The sequence below is a fragment of the Homalodisca vitripennis genome, chromosome 4 (assembly GCF_021130785.1).
Source record: "Homalodisca vitripennis isolate AUS2020 chromosome 4, UT_GWSS_2.1, whole genome shotgun sequence".
Taxonomy (NCBI): domain Eukaryota; kingdom Metazoa; phylum Arthropoda; class Insecta; order Hemiptera; family Cicadellidae; genus Homalodisca; species Homalodisca vitripennis.
This window is the reverse complement of record NC_060210.1, coordinates 173,733,802-173,757,513: the sequence shown is the minus strand read 5'-3', so window position 1 is coordinate 173,757,513 and position 23,712 is coordinate 173,733,802. Positions and strand designations below refer to the sequence as shown.

Below are 23,712 nucleotides of genomic sequence, written 5' to 3'. Positions count from 1 at the left end.
CCTAGTATTTGGGTTTGTTATCGGTACCTGATAACAAACCCTGTTATCGGTTTCTGATAAGGAACTCGCTTCACGTGGTTGATGTAAATAACCCTCCACAAAATAGAGATAGACTGTGGAAAGTGCAACCAGTATTGGAAACAGTCAAAAGGGGTTGTGATAAGATTTTGCGTCAACCTAGCAATTATTCAATCGATGAGCAAATGGTCCCTTTTGTAGGGAAGACAACGTTAAAAAAATTATGTGCCTAATAAACCCAGACCTGTTGGACTTAAAAATTTTGTTGTTACAACATCTGATGGAATAATGTTCGATTTTCAACTGTATCAGGGTAAAGATACCAATCTTCCAATGGCTAAAGAAGACCAATCTTCCAATAGGGCCAGCAGTTGTTGTAAGACTGAAAGAGAGTATTCCTCCATTAAGTGTATATTGTACTTTGATAGATATTTCACAACTATTTCTCTCATGGAAAAACTTATTGCTGAACAATTTTATGCAACTGGAACTATGATGACAAACAGACTTAGGGAAATAAGATTTAATCCAGAACATCTAAAGCTGGGGCAGTATGAAGAAAGAGTGCCTCCAGATAGCAGGTTGGTGGCTTTGAAATAATGGATGGATATCATAGTGTTGTTATTCTTTCATCGGTGTGTGGGAGTCAACCAGTGACACTCGTTCAAAGATGGTCCAAGAAAGAAAGCGTGTACATAAACGTTGAGTGCCCTGCAGCAATAGTAACATACAATAAGAATATGGGAGGAGTTGATCTGTCAAACCAACTGATGGAAGTTTACAGAACCTGGTTTAAGACCAAGAAATGGACACTTAAAGTCATCATTCATTTTCTTGATCTTGCTGTGGTAAACTGTTGGTTGCAATACCGGAAAGCATGTCGCGATTGTAAAAGGCCAAAGAAAGAGGTGATGGATTTATTAAAATTCAGGATGACACTTGCAGAGACATTAATGTCTCGACCACTGAATACAAGTTAATTTTTATAACATTGCTTTTAAGAATGCTTTCTAGAAAATACCTAATCAACATAATTGCGAGGGTTAATTAAAATAACCTAAACTTTAGGTAGAGCCTAACCATCACAATCGTGAGGGTACATTTTTTTGGTTAACAAAATTTTCAAAAAATCTAAAAACCATTTATTTTGTCATTTTAGAACTACAACTACTTATAATTAATATATTTTTGTGTTTTTGCGATTTTTTATGTTTCAGGACTCTAGAAGGTTTTACATGAAAAACACTGGGTCTGAAAGGGATATATATATCAAACAGTGACTAATATATATATACGTATATCATTCCAAAAGCCTTAGAGCACCAATATTTGTTTATTCGTTTATTGGTAACAGACTGTTTATATTTCTTTTAAGTGAAATAAGAACAAGGTTCGTTTACATCTTAAGCAATTTTTTTATCTTATTCAACCATAAAAGTTTGCTGTATTTTTAAACTATTAGTTTCTCAATTATCTAAAACATTGTACACTATGAATAATCAGTATATTCCAAGTTGTGGCATATTATATTTTTATTGTGGCTATCACTTGTGAAAAATTACTACCTATATTCTTACTAATTAAAACAAAGAATCAATGGAATTAAATAATTAATTTAGAATAAGCTTTGAATTTATTATTTTATTTAATGTCTTAAATTATAATAACTATTGTATTATTATTAATCTCAAATGATTGAAACATAATGTATTGGAATATAATTTGTATGGGCGATAATTTTTATATTTATTTTATTAGTAATAATAAAAAGAATTGTACATAGAACTCGTTCTGTTTTTCTGCTCCTTATAGTGTGAGAAAAAGCATAAACATTACAATACAGATATGCAATACAATAAATGCTATGTACAAATACTGAAAAAATAGAAGTTAAAATTGTTTATGTACAAATATATTAATACAAATTAAAAATACTATACTAAAATATATTTTCTTAATTAGTCCTAGCTTCAAAAGAAAAAAGTAACAAGATATGACCACAATTCAGAACATTGTAAAGATTTTGCCAAAACTGTGTTTTTGTATAAAACTGTTTAGCACTTCTGGGTATGAAATAGGTTAGGTGTCTTAGCAATAAAAGAGTTAAGAAAATGCAATTTTCTAAAAGTATTTTCAATTAAAATATTATAATTCTTTCAAGTTATAAATTAATAAAATGCATCTCACTCATTGAAGCCCTTTTTTATTTGGGCCTGATTATAGTATTTGTTTTTGTATTCAGAGAAGTTATCTTAAAAAGTCTATGAATTTATCTTTAAAAAACATTTCAATCCCAAAATTAACCGCATTATATTAACATAAAAAGTGAGGCACATTCATTGAATGATAAATAGGAAAACTGGTATAATGGTATCCAATATTTCAGCATTTAAATGAGAAAATTTCCAGCAGTGAATATGTTTCTTCTTCAAAGTAGTGATGTAGATAATAATAAATCAGATGAAAATAACATCAACATTGATGAAGACTTAGTAAATAAGTTAAATATATATGTAAGTACACCTATAAATCATAGGCCTAATAATATTGATGATATGCTCCATAATCCTCAAACTAGCACAAATAAAATTAACACACACTACAATACCACACATGAAATTAAAACAACACAATCTGCTTTGTTTTCCCTATCCCTGTCTACAGTACCCATGTATTGTTCCTGCTCAGTTTACGTGGAGCCTCACGACCCTTCCATGTGCACCATGACACATCCATCGCTGATCACATTGTTCAAGTTCAAAACGTAGTGCTCAGTTATTATTTGTGTCTCTGGAAATGTTGTATACAGTGTACGGTTATTTGCAAATGTATATAACTGAAGTTTTATGTCAGAACCTCCAAATTTAACAGTCTTTAATACACTAGCAAATCAAAAACAAAACCTGTGGTTATGAATTATTATTAATAATTTAAATTGAAAATTATGTCGTGTATAGGTGTAAAAATATTAAAAATGAAAAAATTCTGAATGGTAAGTCTATTTTATTTATGACAAGCCTAATTTATTTTCTAATCTCTTTTATTAGTAGCTTAAATTATTAATATTGTAACATATTGTTTTCTCTTTTTATCTATGAGTCATGCTGTGTTTGTGTAGTATATAGTCTTCATTATAGTGGGTAGGAATGGGTGCCAAATTGAGACTCTACTGTGAAATTTGCACCAGGCTCTGCAGAATCTAAGGGCGGCTCTAGGTATAGTGCCTGCTATCCCTACTCAAGGGATCTTGACAAGAGACAGCCTCTACTCCCAACTACCATTATGCGGAGTTGTCAAGTTGTTTCCTAACTTTGAGACATAGTAAATACCAACTAGAGTATGAACCTGAGTGTCCAAGTATAGTTGATCATAAGTGGCCAAACAACATTCTTACATTTGGTAGTCTGTCTAAAGTCGTTGATAATAGCACATTATTGTGACTTTTAACAGCTGTTATAAATGCAATACAGTTTTGAATGTCATGAAATATTTTGAAAAAAGTCCATTAGTGAGTTCACAGCAGTTTGATATTCTTTTGCTGGTGGTATTTTTCTATTTATAATAATTTATTCTTTTTTTATGTGAAAATATTTCAAATACGTAGTAAAATTAATAGTTAGTGTTTATTCATAGTATTCAGTTAAGAAAACTATTTACTTGGACTTAGTGTAACAAAATGGATACCTCAAAAGTTAACCCTTCATCTGTAAACAAGGGTTTATTTACACGTGTGTGATGATCACTGTTATTGTCAATTGAATCGTTTATTGCAGAAACCCCATAACCAACATTTCTTTCGAATTTGACTTTTTAGTATATTAATAATGTACAAATTGAAATACATTGTTTGGTGCAGAAATCACTCAACTGCAACCATCCTAAAGGCTTTAAACTGGGCATCGAATCTTTCGTTTAGTGCAGAAACCCCTCAAGTGACTGCAGTTGTGGGGTTTCTGCAACAAACTCGGGGTAAATTTATTTTTTGTGTTGAGCGATGTTGGCAGCCGTGTCTTTTCTTGTTGCCATGTGCTCTTCACTTCCTGTCTGTTGTCACTTGTCAGTGGTGTACTGTGTGGTGATTTGTTGGTGGTCCACATTTACCCTCCTGAAATGTAACCAACCACCTGAGCTACCAACTGCAGTTGCCTACCCTCAAGGACAGGTAAGACATTTTTTTAATTCCTAAAATTTTATTTGGAACAATTAAAAGAAAACAATGAAGTTATTTTTGTTTTACAATAATAATGAACATAATGTTATTAGTTAATAAAAATAATATCAACAGCGTATACAATTTTTATTTTTTAAATATGCTAGCCAGTCACAACTTATTTTTGGTGAATCAACAAGTTGATTTTTGGATTACAGGTACCTATCCAAAAGGCAAAGCTCACTGACATCACAAAGTTGACCAACTATACCACAGGGTATGAAGACTTCTACAATGCTTTGTTACAATGGCCAACAACAGATGCCGAAATGATAGAGAGGTCCAATGAAGATGACGAGTAGGTTAAGTCCGAAAAATGTATATATTTTCATGTTTTTATACTTGTTAATGAGTTCTATCTTTGAATAAAGTGTCTTAACCATATTTTTGTTTTCCATTGTGCCAAAACCTGCAAATCTGTCAGAAAATTAGGAACCAAATTATAATTTGATTTACAAAAACAGCTTTTATTGCAGAAACACCGTAAGTGAAACAATTAAAAAATTTTTTTTTTAAAGTGGCATATCAACCCTGATGATTAAGATCGACATCTACGACTTTGAATACCTTGGTAGTTAACAATGAAAACTTACTAAATTGAAATGTTTGTTACTTTTTTAGAAATTAGGTTTTTTTTTGATTTCCCTAAAATTTAAAAAATGTTGGTTATGTGGTTTCTGCAATAAACGATTCAATTGTGCTTCTGCAAAATTTCATGAAATGCCTAGAATAACTTTTCCCGGTGAAAATGAGGACAACGACTAAAACCAAACTGGTTGGTAACTAAAATTAAGAGACATTTGCCTTCAGGTAATGATAAAACATAGAACCGCATGTTCTGTAGTTGTTTTTTTTAATCGAATGATAAAAAGTCTTGTGCGTGTTATCAACTTACAAAATAGTTTTGAAGTACTCAACAGTATGAAACAAGCTGTAGATATTGAAATAAATTCCGGACATATTAAGTCTACGGAATTAAGACATCCTCCTATATTTGTCCCCAACAATTCTAATATAAAGAATATGATTGCAAGCATCGAAAAATAATAACAAGTAACTCTTACCACCAATCAAATGTGTTACTAGGGACAAGGTAAAAATTAACACTGATACCATTGATGCTTACCGTGTTCTCATTAATAATTTAAATGAGCTTAAGGTGAGTTTTCATACTTACCAAACCAAGAAAAAGAGGGCCTAAAGGGTTGTTCTTAAAGACATGCACATTTCTACGGAGCCACTGGAAATAAAAACAGTTAAAAAAGCTTGGTCATACTGTTAGAAATTATTGAAACTAAAAAGTCCTGCGTCTACTAATAAGAACATTTTCAACATCCAGTTATTCCTACTGAGTAACAAAATTCTGTTTGAACCTCCTTATACACATACAGATGTGATACGAATGGCACGATGTGAAAAGTACCAGCGGTATGAGAATATCAAATCTTGCTGCTGGCATCCAAATCATTGTTTAAAATGTGGTTTTGATCATGATACTACTATTTGTAACAAATCTACAAATGCTCTTCCAAAATGCTTGTTATGTGGTGGTGAGCTCCAAGAAAATTACAAAGGATGCTCTGTATATATATATAAAGACATAAGAAACAAATCTTTGCCGCCTCTAAGCCTGAGTACTAAGAAAGCACCTACTTCGTCAGAGGAAAAAGGTAAGGCTGATAAATTTGCCCATGACCTAAATCCATCTGTATCGTGGACTCATGCCCATTGCAATATCCGCATCATCACTGTCGTATGCTCGGGTAACATCGGGTCGATCTAAGTTTGAAGAAAATCTCAGTTTAAATTTACAATGGATCTCAGTTTTTATTCAATGGATTTCCAAACAAATTTGAAATGCTCTTATACTAACAAGTTCAACAAATATGTACCTTAATTAACTAATAACCGTCATCGTAAAATTAAAATGAATAATTTCTAGAGGATTGGTCTCTGAACGTCAATGGTTTGGCCCATCATATTCCAAGATATTAATATTTATATGTTCATGCATAAAATTGATACACTATTATGTTGGTTTCTGAAACCTATTTCATAAACATGAATTACTTTAAAATTCCTTTAATGTTGTTTATATCACCAACCATCCCGATTACACCGCTCATGATGGGCGTGCTTGTGCTTATTAAGAAGACATACCAAGAGCTTCAAAGTTCACCAACATGTTATTCAAGCTACCATCATTGTTTGTGGATTCGATTGGTCCTTGACTATTTTTTCACTCAATTGACCTCCTAGATTTAACATTATTTTCATAACAGTTTAATACGTTTTTCAGCTTTCTAGGTTATCGATTTCTGGCGGGAAGCGATTATAATGCAAAACATGTAGGTAATGTGGGGTTCTAGGCTAGGAAATCCTAGAGGAGGAATTCTACTTAAATGTGTAGATAATAATAATAATCATCCTAATTGTCCAACTTATTGCTCAACAGGTTTATCAAAATACTATATGTAATTGATTTCTTTCTGACCAGAGGAATCTCTCAACACACCTCAAATCAGTTTGTTTTATGAATATCACCTCATTCCTTGATTTTTCATCGAAACATTCGCCCTTGATATTTACCATTAGCTCAAATAATATGTTAAAAGCTTCGTACACCGGCAAACAAAAGTAGTAACTCGGACTAATTCTGGGATTTATTGAATGGCACTCTAAGGCTGAACATTTCCTTAAAATCTGGCGGGGACATAAAAATGCCATTGACATTTTTACTTCTTCCGTACAGTCTTCTACATGAAAATTAACTCCTAAGCTGAAAACGAAACTACTAGTACAGATTATTATCTAATGTACATAAAACAAGAGACTGTCGATCGAAATATCACTTCGAATAATTCGGCAAAATTCAAGAAATAATATTGATAACGAAAATTTTAATAAAACTTCAAGACAATTGAAAAGAACGTTAAAACATAAATAATGTATGGTTTCAGGAATTCATAGCTCACCTTTTCTCTACTAAGATGACTGACTACTCGTTATGGAAAGTGACCAAAAGGATGAAACAACCTCAACCTGGTGGTACTTGGGCGAAAGATAAGATAGAAAAGACAGTTGTTTTAACGTGTTCAAATTTAACCCTCTAGCCAACAACCATAATGGAAGCTCTGCAATAAAGGAATTCCTAGAATTTCTAAACCCGCTTTCAATGTCGATAGCTTTTTTACACCTTCGTAATTGAAGAAAACAATAAGAGAGATTAATAATAAATTCTAATAGTTCTGATCTCATTACGGAAAAGTTGTTACTATAACTCTCTGGAAAAGGAATTATTTTCCTAACTATATTGTTTAATGCCATTCTTGAGTACATTCCATCTCAGTGGAAGAAGGCCAAAATAGCTGTTATCCCGAAAACCTGGCAAACCACTCTGCAGATTTGACTTCTTATCAAAACCCAGTTGTGGCTTCACAAATTTTGCAAGATGATTGAATTGAATATCTGATTGGCTCAAACGCTGAAGAATTAAATTAAATTTAAATTAAATCAGTACATGTTACATTTACTCCTAACATGTGGAATGGTTTACATGTTTTCCTTAATAACATTCCACTAACTCAACTAACAATTACCGTATGTGAAATATTTGGGAACCCACATCGATAGGCGATTAACATGGCTAACCCACATTTGGAACAAACTGATGCAGCTAGATAAAAATGTTCGAAAATATATTGGCTCTATGGAAAATAATCACATCTCTCTCCTGAAAAATTTGTCACTGTACAAAACTGTTTTGAAACTTATCATGGGACATATGGGATTCAAATGTGGGGCACTGCATCTTTATCGAATCTAAAAATAATACACCTTTTCCAATACAAAGTGCTAAGAACAATACTTTAAGCTCCACGATTTTATAGGATACATTTCCGGAAATGAAATATTTTATATTTTAGAGCTCTCTCAGACCATCATGACTGTGATGACATGTTACGTGATAAATCTCGGGGATATTTCAGTTTGTATCCTGATTTTTGTGACCTGCACTGATGTCACATACACGAGTGAAAACAGTGAAATACATTTCCGCTATATACACAATGTCTTATAATTATTTATAGAATTTCTATAGTAACAAATTTCTAAATCGGAGTAGTAGACAAATTTAATATTTACCGTAATGTTTACATGATTCATAATTGCAAACATTAATAACACACACACACACACACACACACACACACACACACACACACACACACACACACACACACACACACACACACACACACACACACACACACACACACACACACACACACACACACACACACACACACACACACACACATAGGTCAACTATAAAACACGTTTCGATAAGCATCTAAATTTATATAAGTCTTAAAGAATTTTTTGGAAACAATACTGGAAAATTAGAACAGTAATAGGGAACGAAATTTAATGAATTAAAAAGAATATAGTAAAATAAAGTAGTAAAATCATAGAACTAATAGTTTTTTTGTTGCTACTACCACTATCAGTATTCATTATTAACACAAGTCACTAATACACGACTAGCGCAAACAACGAAACATTGAGAACTATGTTAAGACTATTAAAAATTATCAGTTTAATGAAATAGCCGGTAGGCGTTCATGGCCATTACTCGCTGTCTGAAGGAAACAGGATTTTTCCGGACATTTGCCATGTTTCACTGAACGATGGCAAATGTCCGGAAAATCCTGTTTCCTTCACAATCCTTCCATTGTCAAAAATAACCTTCAAACAAAGGACTCGCTGTCTCTTTCCCCCGAAGCGCAAGCAGCGACACTGACTTTTTAATATTTTTCAACCCCTACCAATTGCAGACGGACTCGTCGTTCCGAAAAATTACCAAGCAAAAGTATTGTGTTTTATTATATGTTAGCTGTTGTAGTAGAAATATCAAAAGAAATGTTTTTTAAACTGATGTATGATATATGGTTTGACTATGAGTATGCTTTCAATTTAACTGTTAAATTGGTTTCAGGGTTTAAATATACCTAAATGTTTGTATCAATTGTGGATACGCACATGACTGTGTCAACCAAAAAATTTAGATGGTAATCGTTAGCGTAACATGTTTCATTGAGTTTATAAATATCATCAGGTTCATTATTATCGAGCGAGATCAAAACATGACCTGAAACAATTACAATATACTAATAACAATATGTAAAAGTGCAGCCATAACACCGCTTGAGCTTAGCTGAGTTTACTACTGAGGCCTTATATTCTGTTAAGCATTGTGTCTAAATTCAAAATTGTTAACATATTTTGACAGTAGTCACTAGTTTTTTGATGCGGCAACTATATGATACATTTCAATTGGCTATTACTCATAGGTCTTCTTTGGTGGCGCTTGATATAGTCTCTAATGTTTCCTGACTAAGACAAAGCTACAAGGTAAACTCTTTGGCTTTCGTCAAACTGTCTATGCCAATGAGCATATCATTCCAGCTGATCACAGCTGTTCTTGATGACAGCTGTTACTCCATTACCTGTTGAATTCTATGTCAGATACTCAGATTCAAACTATTTTTCAGTCACTCACCGAGAAATTTTAGTTCACTTTCTGAGACTGAAAGTCGAGTTTTAAGTTTGGCGTTGTACGCAAAGTTAACCACGAGAAAATTGTTTTACTATTCCTTGAAGTATTAAAATTTACTGTTGAAATCGAAACTAAAGAATTGTGATTTTCTGTGTAGTCAGTGCTATTGTACTTGTATGTAAATTCCAGTTCAGTGACGTCTGATTCTAGTTGAAGATAACGGTAATAACAGCTTTTTCTGATAAGATTTAGGTATCTTATCTTTGAAAACCCTCACTATTGTACATTTTCAAACTTTCCATCCTCACTTAGTTTTTATTAATATTATTTTCATGTGAAATAAATAACAAACAAAATGGATTGTTTTACTCTGGTTGGACTTTTTGTTATACTGTATCTGTTTGTGTACCTACTTGTTTTATCAATAGCAGACTGCGATTTTGGAATGGTGTTAGCAGAAAAATTTGGTAAAAAAATAGGTAAGGTCAAAATGTGTAAATAGTATACTATACAGTAATTGGTTTATTAATCACTGAATTGTTTATGTTAGCTGGAAAACTTTAGATTAGCACAACTGAGCTTAAACTTTATTGTAATAGCCTATGTGACACATATTAAAATGTTGAGTAATGTTTACTGGGTAGACTTTAACAAGTGGCCTACACACGTTATTCAATTGCTATTATTGAATGGTTCAATTATTTTTATCTGAAGGAGAATTCGATATTACAATTGATTTCACTTAGCATATGAGGGTAGGGTTTCGATAAGCGGACCCGGTTTTTTTATAGGCTATCGAAGAATATAATCATCGATACCTAATATTCGCATCTCGAATCCTAGACTATAAACTGGTATAAAAGTATCTATAGCCCTAAATAACAATCATATGTTTTAAATTAAAATATGAGTATATAGGAAAACTCATAAATAAATAAGAAATGGCATAATAAACGAACCAGAACTAAATCGATCAAACAGGAAAACGCATAAATAATTATGAGCCACAATTCATATGGTTTATGTCATAATTATGGAATTTTTTATAATTATATACATGTAATTATATATTATTACGTGTATGTATAATAATAATAATTATTGTTTTATATACACATAATCATATCTATAATAATAATATTACGATTACGTGTATCATTTGAAAGTGTTTATAGCTGTTGATATAGTTAACAGCTAACAGTTAACAATTAAGTTAATTGTTCAAAATAATTTAAAATCAGTATCGATGGTTGTGATTAAGTAATATCGTTTGCCAATTTTGATATAAAAAGCCGGGTCCGCTTATCGTACCCTACCCGCATATGATTTCAAATTATTAGTTATAGTAATTTTAATGTAAATAATAAACAACAAGAAGTAACTAATATTTTGAGACTTTGAAATTGGCAGTGAATGTGAGGAAAATATGTAAGATATTTCGGTACTTTGGGATTATACCGACCACACCCAGACATGAATCGTTATTTCACATTTCGTTTCTACTGATTACTAGATTAGCGTAGAACAATATTTCGTCAATATAAAACAGGAATTGTCTTATCGCAAACACCTCCCCATCCTCAGACAGAGGTCAAAGTCGAGCGTCTAGTAGATAACGTGATTGCAGAGTCTCGCCGCCCGTTCAGCTGGTGCATCGCTTTGTTGTACTTCCGTGTTTTACCTCTACATTTCTCCAAACACAAAAATTCAACAAAAACAAACATTTACCAAACTAAACTTTTTATTAAAAAAAACACTCAAAACTTGTTTTTATTCTTGATCACATTCCGCCACCCAAAATGCGAGTGCCTCCGGCCATCAGCGCGGGCTTCGACAGCACCTTCGGTGCTGCCCCGCGCTGATGTCGACGAAAGAAAAACATCCCTCGAGATAGTACCTATCAGTAAAATATCAAATTCTAGAGGGGCTAATCAGAAATATAAATTGAATTGAAATGGAAAGGCAATTATGTACCGTGCAAATCACGTGATGCCGCGCGGCCTGCCGTAATCAGGATTCTCGAGAAAGATAAGATAACAGCGACAACAATACCGATCACAATACCTGGAAATGCTTGTAAGTTTGTAATTTTGTAATTGAAGAGTTGTTTTTTCGTTCTATCATGTTTGTTTCTATAAATTTCTATTTTTGTGTTCTTCATACTGGTGTGGTCGGTATAATCCCAAAGTACCGATATTTCTCACAAGTGACGAGATTTGTTTAAGCAGCTTCAACATTTAGGTTTGGCTCCTGGTAACTCATGGGGAGAATTCTTTCCTCCATTTCACAAAAGCGGTTACTTATTGATATCAAGCTGGGCAAGTTATAAATATTGTTAGGTTTCTTTGATATCTAAGTCTAGGCCATAGTTGGTTTTGTTGTTATACAATATTTATGACTTGCCCAGCTTGATATCAATGAATAACCCACTTTTGTGAAATGGAGGAAAGAATTCTTCCCATGGGTTACCAGGAGCCAAACCCACACGTTAAAGCCACTTAAACCAATTAAACGTTACTTGTTAGAAATATCTTATATTTTCCTCATATTCATCACCATTTTAAGTCTCAAATATTGGTTACTTCTTGCTGTTTAATGTGTGGGTTTGGCTCCTGGTAATACATGGGGAGAATTCTTTCCTCCATTTCACAAAAGCGGTTACTCATTGATACCAAGCTAGGTAGTTATAAATATTGTAAGGTTTCTTTGATATCTAAGTCTAGGCCATAGTTGGTTTAGTTGTTTTGTATTGTTATTGTTAAATTTGTATTTTTTTTAATGTAATGTACGAGATTCTTCTTGTTACGGTAATTTATTATAACTTTTATTGTGTGTAAATTTTACATATGAAAGTTGGATAATATATCGAACCGTTCAATAATAACAATCCAATAACGAGTGTAGGCCGCTTATTAGTCTTCCCTAAAATTACTATAATTAATAAGTTTTAATCATATGCTAAGTTAAATAAATTGTAATATCAAATTATCCCTTCAGATAAAAATGTCGAACCATTTGATAAAAATGACTGAATAATGTGTGTAGGCCATTTATTAAAGTCAACCCCTTTAATTTCCTGAAAGAATTTTTAGTTGGTCACAAACTATATTGAATAAAAATTATTAAACATTTTAATATTAGTTTATGTCTCAAATTAGTCTATCTAGGGGACCGAGTTGTCAACATTCACTCAAGAAGTGACAACACTCTTCTAATTAATTAATTTGAACATTTAACTTTAAACATTTGTCTCAACGTAAACAAATTTTCAAATGGTAAACATAATATTTGAAAAGTGACAATCTAAATAAAAATTACAGTTAACTTTAGTAAACTAACCAAAATAGTGTTGAAAGATGATAAACTGTGTTTTTCTTTGTTTTAGCATGTCAGCATGTTTGTTTGTTATGGTTTAGTTATTATTTAAACCCTTGCAATCCGCATTAAACTATGACTGTCCTCTTAGATTATCTGGCTGTAAGGGTAGTCATGGCTGCTCTATGCGTCAGGTCATTGATTTATGACCACGTCCTGTCCCTCAGCTTGGCGGGCCACACCTAGTGGCCCTCGCTGTTTTATCCAGTTGTGGCTGGAAAGTGCTGCAATCTCTTAGCCAAATAAGTAACTTCATTAATATTTCTCTGTTTGCAGCATATACACTACTATAGTAAACATCGTTCAGAACTTTTTTTATCAATGTCAGTGTCATTATAGGTGCTATAGTATACCCTATCAATTAATTACTAGTGCATTTGTGATGGAGACGAAGCTCAAAATATAGAAATGAGTCTGTTGATAATAGAGATCCACTTGAGACTGGTTTTTGTGTACTTTTAAAACACATCAACCTATAATTTTTAATTAGATGTTACTTGATTCATTTCAAAGGAAATAATAAGTAAACAATTGATAAAGTTTAAGTTTTAAAGCTAATAAACTATGTACATTATTTGAGAATTTAATTTAAATCTCAGACATTTAAAGAGTCGAAGGTGAAATACTGCCATTTAAATCGAAGGAAAGTGAAGTGCCTGTTTACGCAAGCGCTGAGTAGTGATGCAGAATGCAGCTGGCCACTGTGCGTGGTCTGGCGTGCTGAGAGGATAACCATCTGAGACTAACAGAACTGAGTGAGACAAGCAGGAGGAAACTGCTGAACACCTGCTCTTTGAGTGCCCTGCAATAGTAAGGGAGCAGTACGCCATATTTGGTAGTTTGGACAAGGATGGTGAATTTCCCCAGGGGGACCTGATCGGTTGTTTTCAGCGATTTGTAGAACTGCTGAAACCCTAGACTGTTTGGTCTCATGGTGTGCTTCCGGCGTGTGCAAAAGGCCCTTGAGGCTTAAGTGCATGGCAACAGGCTGCCCCATAGAAGAAGAAGAGTGAGAACTTTTGACCGCATTAAAGGGTTCCCGATCGCCAAGGGTTGAATGAGATTATCCCAGCTGCAGTATAACATGCAGCCACCATGGCAATTGAATCAGTAAACCAAATTATCAATTAGAAATACCCAAACTATCAAATAAAAAAATATTCAGTGTGATGTTTGTGTCATGGTCAAGTATTCATTATTATTGTATATTATTATTATGATTTAACATTATTTGTGTTACTAGCTGTCAAGTAGGCTTATCGTTCAAAATATTTAGAAGCAAATCTTACACCGTCACTTTGTTTGTTACATTATAATATATATATATATATATATATATATATATATATATACGTAGTTAGATAGATATAGATAATTTTTAACTTGTCATTAAATTATTACTCTTTTATATACAAAAATATAGCTGAACTATAACATAATATGAAATACCTACAACGTAATTTTGTTTGTCGTTTTGGTTTGTTATTGTATGGTAGCTCATTGCGTCAGAATGAACAGAAAAGATGTTTTCCTTTTCTTTAACTTCTTATTGCGAATTTAAATTGTTTGTGCATTAATATAGTATCGGCTATTACTCTGATATGTGTAATAATATAGTTAGGTGAGTTTGTAATACTGGTAGCACTCAAGCATTAGTGTTCACTCTTTTGGAATTGTATCCTTTTTAATCTGCACTATCTCGATAGATGTTTTTCGTTTGTCTTCATCAGTGCAGGTACAGCATCAAGCTGCCTCAGCCTATGCTGATGGCCGGAGGTATTACTGTTATCCTATTCTACTATTAGTGTCTTTTAAAAAGTGTTTGGCCTTCTCAAAATTGAATTTTTTCTGGTTATTTTAAAATTTGTAAGCATTTTTTTTGTAAAAACGACAAATATTGTGCGTGAAGTGGCCTCAAAAGGTTTTCTTTACCGACCCTAGTTTTAGTGGACCTATGTGTGGAATTATGAAAAAGTGCAGGTTTAAATAAATATATTTGTTACTAACTTGCTCTATTCAAACTCCTGAACTAGCCTAACCATGTAATTATGTTCTAATAAGGTTTTGGTTGTGCTAATTATGGTGCAACAAAAATCAATAGCATTATTTATTTATCTATTTATACGGTTTACACCATTTTACTGTAAGGCAATACCTAATTTAATCATCATTATTATTTTTAGTTTATTTTACAGGTTTGCCATCAGGTTTAGAAACCCCAACAAAATTAGCCTTTATGCAGATGATTTAAATTTTAAAATATCAGGAAACTCGATCAAGTAGATACAATTATAATTTTCTGGGTTTATCAATTGATAAGCATTTAAATTGGAATGAACATATCAATAAATTTCTTTTTTAAATATCCTCTGGACTGTATGCATTAAGAATAATGTAACAATTAAACAGTTTAAAAACATTAAAGCAAATGTATTTTGTCTATTTAGAATCTCATACATTATTTGGTCTATTCCTATGTGGTACAACATTGAACAGTAACTTAAATCAAATTCTAATTTTACAAAAAAAGACTAATAGAATAATTTTAAAATTAGGTTTTCGGATTCTGTAAAAGAATATTTCCGGTCATTGGGATTTGCCACTGTTTACGGATTGTATATTTGTCAGTTGATAATTCATATTAATGGTAATTTGGACCAACTACCCAAAATGGAAAGTTCCCACAGTTATTACACAAGAAACAGTCAGCAACCAGCTTATGATAGTCATAGACTAGCACTTGTATGCCAAGAAACCTAGCTATGCAGGAATTAAGTTTTTTAATAATTTTCCATATGAGTTTAAAAATATAGAAAACCAAAACATATTCAAAAAGAAAATTAAAATATTTCTAATTGGAAAACCTATTTATATTTATTCATTAGAAAAAATTTTTATCTGATAAAGTGATGTGTTAATGGTTTGGTTTATTAATGTTTTAATTAAAGTATTTAAGTTGCTGCTATTTTATACACATAAATTGTATACATTAGACTAAGTTTGACACCATTTATGCTTTGATGAATAAAGAATGAACTGATTAATAATGAACATCTTAGGCAACAAATTTTCTGACGAGTCAATTGTTCACTTAAGTGGCAAGGTTAACAAACTTAACTGTTGGATTTGGGGCAGTGAAAATCCACATGAATCATACAATCACGCCTCTTTTATTCATTGCCAATGCAACCCACTTAGTACAGTGTAGTCAGTCTTCTAATTAGGTTGCCTTCCAATCAAATGCCAAAAACTCACTTGCATTATAGAATGCTTGAGACACCAAGAAGCATTTGAGGCGAGTCTTTAACACCTTAGGCGTTGGAGCATCTTCAATTAAATTGGGCAGTCTGTTGAGGAAATTAACACCCACTTGCGAGGGTAGGCGTACCTTAAACCATCTTTCTGTGTCTCCCAGTTCAATAGTTTGCTATGCCATATGTATCATACAAGTGGATGTTTTGGCTACTGGTTAGGGCACATTTAGTCATATGAAGCAAAGTTGTTTCAAGTTGGCAATGAATTAACACTTCTCGCCATAGCTACGTTAGGTGTAGAAAACTTGATTGCTCCACTGTGCTTAGAGATTTTATCTAAAACATTGTAGTGCTTTTTAAGATGCAGCAGTTACATCTTCATAACATAAAAACCTAAAACTATCCACTTGGAGATCCTTGTAGTAGACATCTTTGAAGTCATCTGTTTCCTTCTGATTTTTTAATGTGCTCACTGTTGAATGATGTCACTCTTTCAGGAAGTAGCTTACTGAACCAAAGGCACAATGTCAGTGGTTAAACTAATTGTCAGTGGTTACATTATGTTTACTCCCAGCAATTGTCCCCATTAATCACTGAACAAAAATGTCAGCAACAAGTTTAGAAACTGTACCTTTCCCTATGTGTGGGATAGCGTTTAACATGTACTTTGAGCTATTGTTACATATCATGACAGTATTTATCCCATACTTGTTTCACTTGTTGGGAATGTAACATAACGAAGGGGTAATTTATGCCTAAAACCCACCACTAGTTCATCAATTGTTACATATGACTTGGCTTTGTAGTGTTTCTTTATATTTTCTACTAAAATATCCCACACTTCTGATACAAGTGCTAATTTAGTGTCTTTTTCAGTTAATCTCTTGTATTTTGGTCATCAAAGCAGAGAATATCTAGAAAAAAGTAACTATAGTTGCATGGTATTTTTCACCTGAATATATGGTATTAAACAACAATTTTGTTGAGAAATTGTTATCTGTCAATATGCCAAATATCAATCAATCACATTCAGTTCATGATGATCCAAGTCCTTTAGTGATCCATCACCAGAGTTTCTGTAAATAATCCATTTTTGAGCCCGAAAAGAAGAGCTGAAAATATTTAATTGGAGTAGAAGCATTTCGAGCAGAAGCCCTAGAATAAGCGTATATGGGTTATGTTTTTGGAAGGGGTTTTTCCCATGCTCAACTCAGACTTAGTTGAATTTTGAGTTTAGCTCCAGTTCACCTTCATTCCTAAACTCAAAATTCAATTGAATCAACCCTTCCTATCATACTACGTTATCAGACTTGGTATGCCACACCAATCCATCGTTACCACCAATGGTGTCAACATCTGGTACAATCACAATGTCCTGAGATTTTAGATCCTTTTTTTTATCTTAATCATTAGTGGCCGTCTTTGTTGTGTTACTTGCTTCACTACTCTTCCTTGTCTTTATGAAGCTCAATGCCTCTGATTGGAACAGTTATTTCACGAAACCCTGATCTATTTTCGAAAATTCTGGAATCTATTCGGAGTCAGTATCATTATCATATTTATCAGAACTTATATCATCAAATTCTCAGACATTTGTATCACTTTCATCATCCCAGTGTACATATTATATCTTCATCCAACAGTGACCTTTTCTCGCTCACCTTCAAAGTTTTTAACGTAAAATTAATATTTAGTCAATTATGTACACAGTTCTGTAACTGTTATAAATCACGTATTGTATACAGTCATTACTACTACAGCCACGCCGAAATGACGAATTGTGATATTTACAGCCACTACTAGATCTACCTAAGGTTTACATGTTGTGCAGAGAACAGGTTAAATAACTGTACCGTAAGCAAGCACATACTATACCACACTATTCCGTCTCACTGCCAACTAAACAACAGAAGCAATGTTGGAGGAGACCAGGCCTACAGAGGGGGAGAGCAGGGTGAAGGAAAAATACGGGTGTACACATCAATTTTACGTACACTAGTCTCATATGATTAAATAAATGGGTATATTTCATGAATTTTCAGTGTGAACTAAAATAATAAAGGCTATGTTGATTTAAGAACGATAAATTTGTATAAGTTACTGTCAACCAGTCCTAAGAGTAAATGATACTCCAATCGATTCAGTGATGTGGTGGACTGTCTTGTGTATAAAATCTTGCTTCTTAGGAGCTAAATTAGGGTTGTCATAACTTAGTCTTTTACATCCTAGTATGGAATATTCATTTAGAACCTCCCTTTTTATTGTAAACTTGTTTACAAATATAGAAATCTGTAAAATTAAATAAACATGAATTAAATCTTGCATTATTTATTTATACTTGATACTTATTTAATATACCTTACATGTTTTAAGATTAGAATCTTCATTACAGCTACTACTGCTCACTCATATAAGATTAAGGAAAGTAAATATGTTTGTTAGTTCACATTATCCATCAATACACAGTATATAAGACTATAGCCTCATGGAATTTAAGTAGTATATAAGGACATGTAATGGTAGAAGAAGCTGTTACATTTAGTACAGTCTTTGGGTAATCAAATCCTCTCCAAGTTTAGGTCCACATTTCAAACCCTATTTTAAAACAATATTATTGAAATATGGGCTCTATCTACCACCTCCCCCCCCCCTTAAATCTGATGACGATTTTGGCCCTTCAACTCAAATGTTAGATACACCACTGCTCCAAAATGATTTTGTTGGAAATAATCATCTGAACAGCATAATCTTATCATGTATCTGAAAGGGTTATTATAATTGTATTTTTCTTTTGTTTGTTTTAAATTTTCAGTTTGTAAAAAAACTAAATTAAAACCACTACCTCCACTCTATTTTTTAAACAACGGATTTAATAAAATAATTTGATATAACATTTTGATTAGTTAAATTTAAAATAATCTTCAAGTTTTTGAAGTTCCTGTAAATTAATTTTAGTCCATAAAAAAGATAATTCAGCCGTTTCATAATTAAAACATGATATAAAAAAGAAAAACTATTTGACAGGAATTATTATGAAACAAATACTAACTGACTACCTGGTATAATAAATTTTTAGTTCAAATATTGGTTATTTTAAATCATAACTTGCTGTATTTGTGTATTTTTGATTATTCTGTTTATTTTTGAACTTCAGTTCACCCTTTTACACCAATTATGTTGATATGTTTTATTTCTGCCTATCCACCAGTGAAAGTTTTCTGAAGACCATTAAATGTTGTAAAATAAGAACTTGTGAGTTCCTGTACCTTAACTGGTGCCTTAAGATAGTATTTATTGATTATATACATCAGTAAGAGTTATGAACATGCATTTATACTCAATATTCACAAATATATTAAGTGTGTATTGGCAACTGAGAGGTTAATAGGACACTTCAGTTGTTGCTGTTATCTGGGACTAAATAATATTAATAATTATTACTCACTCAATAAATAGTCGAGTATTAGTTTCCTAGTTGTAAAATAGTTGTATACTTGGGATACTTTATTATTACTTTATATAGATTGTAAGAAACCGCTAGTAATAAAACACAGTGACCCCTAGACTGAGTTCTGAGAGGTCGAAAATGATTAAGTATCCTGAATATTTGTACAGTTTAAGTTTCTTTGAATATTACCTGAGGTTGTTAATATCAGGACTGATTTAATAATTGGTGTGCAGGAGTTTTACGAGGGAAAGTGATATGGATAACTGGAGCATCAAGTGGTATTGGAGCAAGTTTGGCCGAGGTACTGGCAGCAAATGGTGCCAAATTGGTCATTTCTGCAAGGAATGCTGGAAACTTAAGCAAGGTTAAGCAGAAATGTATAGGTAAGTATAACAAGTATGAAAGCTCTTTATTCATGACTTTGTAATCCGATTTGTATGTTTTCTAATGACAGACAAAATATCTTTTCAGATAGTGATACAAGTTTTTTAACTTTGTTATTTATACTAAACCAGAGATGAATTTCACATTTTAAAATTTAACCCTGGAACTTTTGGTCATTTGTTCTAAAACAGCAGGGAATTTTCTCTGATATTTTCAAATATTCATTACAGATATAAGATATTTAATATTAAAATAGGTTTAAATATGGGGTTTTCAGCTTATTCTAATGTTGTTTATCTCGTAACAAAAAAGTTTGCTTTTTACTCAAGCGATTTTTTTTTTTTTTTTTTTTTTTTTTTTAGTTTTTGGTTGTCTCAACGATATGAAAAATCTGAAAATAAAAATCCAAAAATATAACCAAAAAGTAGTAAATGTTGTGTACTATTGGGTTTAGTAATACATTAAAAGCATACTACTCTTTTATACAAATGAAAAATTATTTGTCATGTTGTTTATTATGTGTTACTTAGCAACAATTGACCGCTTGTCAGACTATGTAGTGTCACACAGCTGATCAAATATGGGACTCATAAATACAAAACACATGTTATAGACAGCGGAAAAAAAACTTTCATCAAGTAGGCTGTAAAGTATGTATCTACAGTAAGAGTTACTAAACAAAATTTCATGTGAAAATTTCGACCTATGTTCAAATAAATGGTAATAAACGTGAGTTAGTACTATACTGTGTGATGGCATTTTATAAGGAATGGAGTCAGTACTAATGGTACCAACCAATAGCTCTAGGGTTCAATACCTTATTGATGACGGTTTTTTTTTATCTATTAAAAATGTATTGTTTATAGAGAACAGCATCTTGTTATTCAAATATATTTTTGCAGATAGTTTAGGGCACCTGCAGTGTATTGTTAACTCTTTTAATGTAGTTATTTGTATATTTGATTCTAGAGCACATAAATAAACTTTTTGTTAATTTATGTAACTATGTTTTTTTTTTTTAATAAAACTCTGAATGTCAGTCCTAATTTTCTTTCACATTTCATAAGATGATAGGTTTCTAGTCTTCTAATTCTAACTGAATATAAATCATCTGTTGAATTTTTTCATTTCGTATTGTAAAATGAGGCTTAAATTACACTGCATTTGCTGACATAAATAGACTTTTCTGCCTGATATCATTATATTAAAATACAAATAAAATATAAACAGCTGATGTAGAGTGGATACTTTATACATGTAAGCAAAGTGAATGATTTATTGGGGTATTTGTGAACTACATAATCACAGGAGATAATAACAGTACAGATGGTGAAATAGTTATGATGGAACAGCTTTGACAAGGGACAGTAGTGGGAATTTCTTAGTGTTGCAAGGTCAGATTTAGGGGAGTTAACATACTCAGTCGTTAAAAAAATTTGTTTAGTCTTAGTTCTTTATGGAATTGTAAAATAAATAAATAAATTCGTACACATAACATTTGTACTTACTTATAAATTTATGTTTGTTGGATTTGAAATTACAAATTTTGTATGTTAATCTCATTACCAGTGTTTAGTAAATGTTTTCTTATATTCATACAGAAAATTTAAATGTAACATACAATATGTACAAAGATTTAAAATGTTAATATTTTCATAGCTGCTGGTTTACCAGCCACGGATGTGCTCATACTCCCTATGGATGTCTTGGAGATTCAGAAACATGAACAGTACTTTCAACAAGTTATTGCTCATTATGGACAGGTAATGTGTATATTTGTTTACAATTGTTTATAGATATAGGCCTCAATAAAATTTAGAATTCTGTAAAGGTAACTGTCATGTTCAAGGTCAAATTAAGAACGAATTATAATCAGCTTATCTTCAGGTTAAAAAGTTATAAGCAGTAACTCTGCTGAATAAACGGGTTTTCTGTAAAATTGCATTGAATATGATGATAGCATATTAGAAACTAAGTTTGTTTTTCTAAAATTTAAAATCATGTTTGTACTCCAGATAGCACTCTTTGTATTCAAAGAGTCTACCATAGTTTTGAGATTTTTCAAGAAAAAAAATGTCTTACTTTTTGTTTAATACAAGGCAAAGTACAGCTTCTTCATGAGTATTCTGATGATGTAGGCCCTACTTTTATCAAAAGTTTTGTCATTTAGTATATCCAGAGTAAAAATGTTCCCAATTTTTATCTTTTATAAATTAAAAATAACTTTAACACGTTCGCTACCACCATGTTAAGAAAAGTCGTATACCCACAGACCAACCGGCTCAAATATGAGCCGCACGGTTTCTTCCCGTGCACCGGCGTCCCAAATATGCGCCACTCGAGGCACCTCAAATAGACTGACGTCCCATATTTGCGCCGCTGTTTGCATGCCATTATTATTGCCATGAAAAATCACTGGTCTATTTTAGAGGCTTGATACTTTTGTATTGGTCTACGGGGATGTCTGACTCACATGTGGGACGCTTGGTCTCTGGATATCTTAAAAATTACGTCGCACACAGTTGGTAAACTTGTTCATTGCCGCCTACACTGTTCTTGTTGTAAACCTCACACCACGGGCTTCTTTCTTCTGAACTACGGTTGAGATTATGTTTTGTTAGTGTTTAGAAACTATTGTAGAACAAAATGGAACGAAATAAGAAACGTAAGCTTGTGTGTACTGACAGTGAAATAGATCGTGAGCTGAGTAATAGTGACTGTGAATCTGACTCAAGTTCTTTGTTTTCTTCGGATGGACAGAGTGAGTACGTTCCGAGCTCTAATAGTAGTGATGATAGTAGTGTAGTAGAACAAAATGAATTGTTTTACATTGAGGCTAATGGAATTGTAAATAACTCCAACATTGTCACTGATGAAACTGAACAGTCTCAAAATAGTTTGGCAGATGACTCTAACGTGCAGTTCGTAACAAATGAAGTTCACAATGCCTACGTTAGTTCAGTTGCTTGTTGGACAAACACAAACAATGTTCCACTAGTTCACGAGTTTACAGGTAAAGAAGATATACACTTACAAACAACAGATCCCGTTGAAGTTTTTGGTGCTATTTTTGACAAAGTTCTCCTAGAAAAAATAGTCACTTGGACAAATAAGAGAGCATCAATCATTCGAGGAAATCCTCTTCCTAAACATGCATCATTGAACGTTTGGGAGGATGTCAATATAGAAGAACTTAAAAAGTTTTTGGGTTTGTGCATGTTGATGGGTAATATAAACTTACCATCAATAAAGCACTATTGGTCCAAAGATAGCCTATACGAACATCCTACTTTTGGGCGGACGTTCCCGTAACCGTAACCGTTTTCAGTGCATTTTAAGATGCTTACGGTTTTATGATCCAGACACCGACAACACAAACAACAGAATGCATAAAATTGAAAACGTAGTAAACCATATCTTAGCAAACTGTGCTAGAGTTTACAGCCAAGTCGCTTTCATTGGA

At 32.5% G+C, this 23,712-nt stretch overlaps 2 protein-coding genes across 2 annotated transcripts in view; both read left to right on the top strand.

The window, feature by feature from the left end:
• The first annotated feature begins 3,768 nt into the window (after positions 1–3,768).
• On the top strand, positions 3,769–4,612 carry LOC124361517. The gene is made up of 2 exons (XM_046815572.1): positions 3,769–4,180; positions 4,387–4,612. The coding sequence occupies exons 1-2, from the start codon at positions 4,013–4,015 to the stop codon at positions 4,528–4,530; spliced, it is 312 nt and encodes a 103-aa protein (XP_046671528.1). The 5' UTR covers positions 3,769–4,012; the 3' UTR covers positions 4,531–4,612.
• A 5,239-nt stretch (positions 4,613–9,851) lies between these two features.
• Positions 9,852–23,712, top strand: part of LOC124360673 (dehydrogenase/reductase SDR family member 7-like) — a 33,553-nt gene continuing 19,692 nt past the window's right edge. Inside the window, 3 exon segments of the mRNA XM_046814493.1 lie at positions 9,852–10,267; positions 20,099–20,248; positions 21,909–22,012. Coding sequence (XP_046670449.1) covers positions 10,144–10,267; positions 20,099–20,248; positions 21,909–22,012 — 378 coding nt within the window. The 5' untranslated portion in view covers positions 9,852–10,143.

Excerpts from the sequence above, each read along its gene's own strand:
- LOC124361517 (XM_046815572.1), top strand. The coding sequence starts at position 4,013 with ATGTTGGCAGCCGTGTCTTTTCTTGTTGCCATGTGCTCTTCACTTCCT. Across the intron at positions 4,181-4,386 it reads TTGCCTACCCTCAAGGACAG|GTACCTATCCAAAAGGCAAA; the intron begins GTAAGACATTTT and ends TTTGGATTACAG.